A 4,204-nucleotide genomic window follows, 5' to 3' on the forward strand; every position below is an offset into this window, starting at 1 on the left:
AGCACCCCTTCTTAGACAAGATAAATGGTGGTCATTGGCTCATGAGAGAGAATGGAAGAATTTACAAGATGACTATGCAAGAAGTGATAGTAGTTTTTCCCGCCAGGGAGTTAATAACAGTAGAACAGAAAGATCTTTTGCCGAAGAACTTGAGTGGGAAATTAGGGGATTTGACAATGAAAGGCCAAAAGTTGCTAGGGATGTCACAGGTTCTACTGTGACAGTCAGAAACGATAAGAGAGCAGTATCAGGACAAAATTTGAAGGCGAAAAGAGCATGTTGACAACAAGGGCAACCATTGGAAGAGTACCACCAAGTCTTCATTTTCTCTCCTTTCTTTTTTCTTTTCTTTTTCTATCCTTTAATTGTGAGTTTATTTTTTTTTATTTTTTATTTTTTGGGTGGAGAGGGAACAAAACTAATATGGGCATCTCACATTTTGACGGGATCTTTGACACTATTTTGACTGCTAGATCAGTTACACCTTCATGGTAATAAATTGAGAGGTTTGGATTTGTATTTTCCTACAAACTCCAGTAGCCAGTCTCTAGCTATTCTGGTTATCCTTCACAACCAACAGAGCAAGCGGTTGAGAAGAGTATAGAAATTTAAAGCTCCAGATTAATTTTGATGGTAATTGGCAAATTCCTGAAACAAACCAGAAATAAATATCTTATAGAAACTTAAATTGAAAGCGCTTTAATGATTTACCCCTTGATGACTTAAAGCAAGACCAAAACCTAAGAGAACTTGGAAGATACCAATCTAATATTGACAGCCATTAAACTTTTATCCATGATCACTGAATGTTTTAATTTTGAAGTTATCACATACAGCTTGTATGTGATAATAATCTCTTCACATCCCTGATGAACAATGTCCTACTGAGAAACTCACCTTTAACAGCCATCAACCAAAACCACCAATTGTTGGTAATTAAAAGTTATGATGTCCTACAAAAACAGCTTTGATGTGACCAATTCCTTCATCCATGAATTACAACAGAAATTTATGCTGCAACTCACTATATAATTCATCTCACAGCCATCAACCAAAACTACCATTTGTTGGTAATTAAAAGTCATGAAGTCCTACAAAACAGCTTTGATGTGACCAATTCCTTCATCCATGAATTTCCACAGAAAGTTATGGTGCAACTCACTATATAATTCATCTCATCTAATGCATACAAAAAACTAGCATACAACACTAATGATACAACAATTTAATGGTAGCTCACTCCTTCACCACTTACAACCTTACCAATCCGGTATGCTTTATAAGCTCCATTTCCACTCTCAAGTATTCTATAAGACGCCTCCTTGCTCACAACTAGAACCATCCCAATGCCCATGTTAAAAGTCTGCCTCATCTCATCATCCTCGATTTTTCCCTCTTAATTAAAAAGTAAGAAAAAAAAATTATTTATGTTCTCATGAAAAATATATAGGTAGTTGAAGAAAACCAGACAATGAAAAAAAAAATATATGGATGACAGAAGTACTCTGCCAACAATCACTTCATCTTTTCTCAATATTTCCAACACGAAGAATACATTTTACCTCTTGAATCCACTTAAACACACTTGGGACTTCCCAAGAGTTATTATGGATGACAGCACCAAGCACTTTTGGAAACACTCGAGGTATATTGTCTAGGAAACCACCACCTGTGATGTGGGCAATCCCCTTTATCCCACCCTTGCTTATTATGTCAAGTACCTTTTTTTTTTTTTGGAGAAGGATTATGTCAAGTACCTAATTTTGAAGGAAAGGGGAAAACACATAGGTCAGACTAAGCAACAAGACAATATTGAACTGTATAATGTAAAATAGAAGGCAAAAGTAACCTGCATAACATAGATAACGGTTGGGGCCATCAAAGCTTCGCCTAATGTAACATCTTCACCAGGAACTTTGTGCTCCAGAGAAAGGCCACTTTGAGTTAGAACCATGTGAAAATATAGCAGTACATATCAGCAAGGAATTTGGCAGACTAAAGCATCATTTATTGAAATACTTCAGCAAATACTATTTCAAATATTTAACGAAGTCTTTTCATTAGATGTTTTCAAAATAATGGCATGGTAAAGACTCTTAGAAAACAAACACTAACTGTCTTACTGGAGAGAAACCATTAGAATGAATGCCACTGGATGGCAGGCCAATAAGGACATCTCCAGCCACAATGTCTCTCCCATCAATAACTGAATCTTTTTTTACAATGTCAACAGCAAAACCCATGAAATGCACACTAGAGGTTAAAGAATATGCATAATCGTTCTAATTTTAATCCAAATAGGAGGGGGGATGGAGAATTAAAAAAATGTGGAAAAAAGGCCACAATAGTTTTAAATGTAATCAAACTTCACTAAAACCATGTAAGAAGCTAATTCTCTCCAGTCAAGACACACAGTCCAGTCAAATTGAATAAGCAGCATAAATGTTGAAACACATGATTTTCACAATCAACTAACTGTATGTGTGCCATGGCCACATCCATCATATTCTGAGAGGGATGGTATAACAAGATGAGTACACTCAAATTTGTTGTCTTATTAAGAAAAATACCCACTCACCCACCCCCTCCCCCCCACCCCTCTTTCCTCTCCATAGCCAAGTACTTCAACTCTGTACCTCTTGTACTATAATCATGAAGTAACCCTCAAAGCGGAATAAAAAGCTAGTTAGCTCTCTCACATACCGTACAATCTGCCAACATAAGATACTGGCAATATTTGAACTAATTAATTCCAGGTACTATCTCATTTGAGACCCATTAATGTGAAAAGGACACAAACAGGATGTTAGATTAATATACTAATTATAAGAGCAGTTAGATGCATGATTTGCCCTCCCATTATAATTCACAGCTTGTAGAAATTTGTCACAGTCAAAACACAAAATACTTACTGCCTAACCTTCAGACCTATTGCCAAGGCAGGGTCCTTTGGACTTACCCCTGGGGAGTAAACCACATGATATATTAAATGGAGAGCACTCATTGACACAAGCAAATTTTTCAAGAGACTAAAAAGGTAATAAGAATAAAATAAGCCAAATACCTCTCCTCCTAAAAGAGCACAAGCAGATTGTTGGCAACCATCTACAATGCCTTTTATAACCTAGATTAGAAAACAGAAAGATCAAATCAGCTTGAGCTTTTGTGCATTTACAATTTTTGTGACCCATGCAACCTAGTCCAATTATGCACATTTGTTTGTACCTTTTCAGCAAGGTCAACATCTAGTGTTGGAAAAATGCATGTGTGCAGCGGAAAAAATAATGAATCTACTTCATTCGCAATTGATAACATATACTATGTAAGTTTTAGAATTTGAGAACAAAAATGCGTACCTTGGTATGGTGAAATTCAAAACTAAAGATCATAAGTTCATGGGAAGACTTTTAATCTTTACTCCAATTCCACTTTGTTAGGTTCTAAAAACTTAGGATTTTATGTATTTAGAACTCTAATGTGTATTGTTGGCAAACCATGATCAAAACAATATGTTTAGTCGTGTTTAGATTTGCTCAAAGTTGATTCATTTATGTAAAGATGGAATAAGCTGTTGCAAGATTCATTTATGCTTCTCGGCCTGGTTCGATCGATCAAAGCTTAGGCTTGATCAATCGAAAATCGAGTCAGAGACGTTTTCTATAGAATTCCAACTAATCCCTAGTTTTGTTTTAAAACGTTTAGAGTTTTCTAATTTTCCCTAAGTATAAAAGGCAAACTCTAGTCACGTTTTAGTATTGCTCATATTGCTGTTTGTGTAAATCTCTTGTGAGATCTGTGAGGAGCTTTTCTTTACACAAGCTTAGGATTATCAAGAAGGAGATTCGTTCGAGAGCTTGATGATCATTCAGTTGCTGCCATAAGAACTTAAAGAAACATAAGCAGGTGTGCTTGTACTTGCTGGAGAATCCAAGAAAGAAGGAGTCCATGGTTTCGGAGCTTGTACGTGGTCGTGTCAGTAAGTTTCTATTGGTGGGTAGCAATAGAATGTTAGCGGTCTAAGTCCTGTTGAACAACTTCGATTCTTTCATAGTGGATTCAGGTTTACCTTGAGGATAGCTAAGTTAAATCCTCCCTAAGTTTTTACCGGTTTGGTTTCCTAGGTGATCATATCATTGTGTTAGTTATCTTTCCGCTGCATTGCATGTTATGATTGTTTGATTGTGATAACCTAGATTTGGAATTT

The 4,204-nt window shown here is 36.1% G+C and overlaps 1 protein-coding gene across 1 annotated transcript; it reads right to left on the bottom strand.

Moving 5' to 3' along the window:
• Nucleotides 1-1,049: 1,049 nt before the first annotated feature.
• LOC115990556 (phosphoribosylformylglycinamidine cyclo-ligase, chloroplastic/mitochondrial) lies at nucleotides 1,050-3,315 on the bottom strand. The gene is made up of 7 exons (XM_031114379.1): nucleotides 3,226-3,315; nucleotides 2,960-3,124; nucleotides 2,704-2,711; nucleotides 2,116-2,253; nucleotides 1,850-1,952; nucleotides 1,563-1,721; nucleotides 1,050-1,393 (listed from the first exon to the last, which is right to left on the bottom strand). The coding sequence occupies exons 1-7, from the start codon at nucleotides 3,313-3,315 to the stop codon at nucleotides 1,226-1,228; spliced, it is 831 nt and encodes a 276-aa protein (XP_030970239.1). The 3' UTR covers nucleotides 1,050-1,225.
• Nucleotides 3,316-4,204: the final 889 nt, after the last annotated feature.

Source organism: Quercus lobata, chromosome 5 (genome assembly GCF_001633185.2).
Source record: "Quercus lobata isolate SW786 chromosome 5, ValleyOak3.0 Primary Assembly, whole genome shotgun sequence".
Classification (NCBI taxonomy): domain Eukaryota; kingdom Viridiplantae; phylum Streptophyta; class Magnoliopsida; order Fagales; family Fagaceae; genus Quercus; species Quercus lobata.

Excerpts from the sequence above, each read along its gene's own strand:
- LOC115990556 (XM_031114379.1), bottom strand. The coding sequence starts at position 3,315 with ATGTTATCAATTGCGAATGAAGTAGATTCATTATTTTTTCCGCTGCAC. Across the intron at positions 1,953-2,115 it reads GGTTTCTCTCCAGTAAGACA|GGTTCTAACTCAAAGTGGCC; the intron begins GTTAGTGTTTGT and ends ATATTTTCACAT. Across the intron at positions 1,394-1,562 it reads TGTTTAAGTGGATTCAAGAG|GGAAAAATCGAGGATGATGA; the intron begins GTAAAATGTATT and ends TTTAATTAAGAG.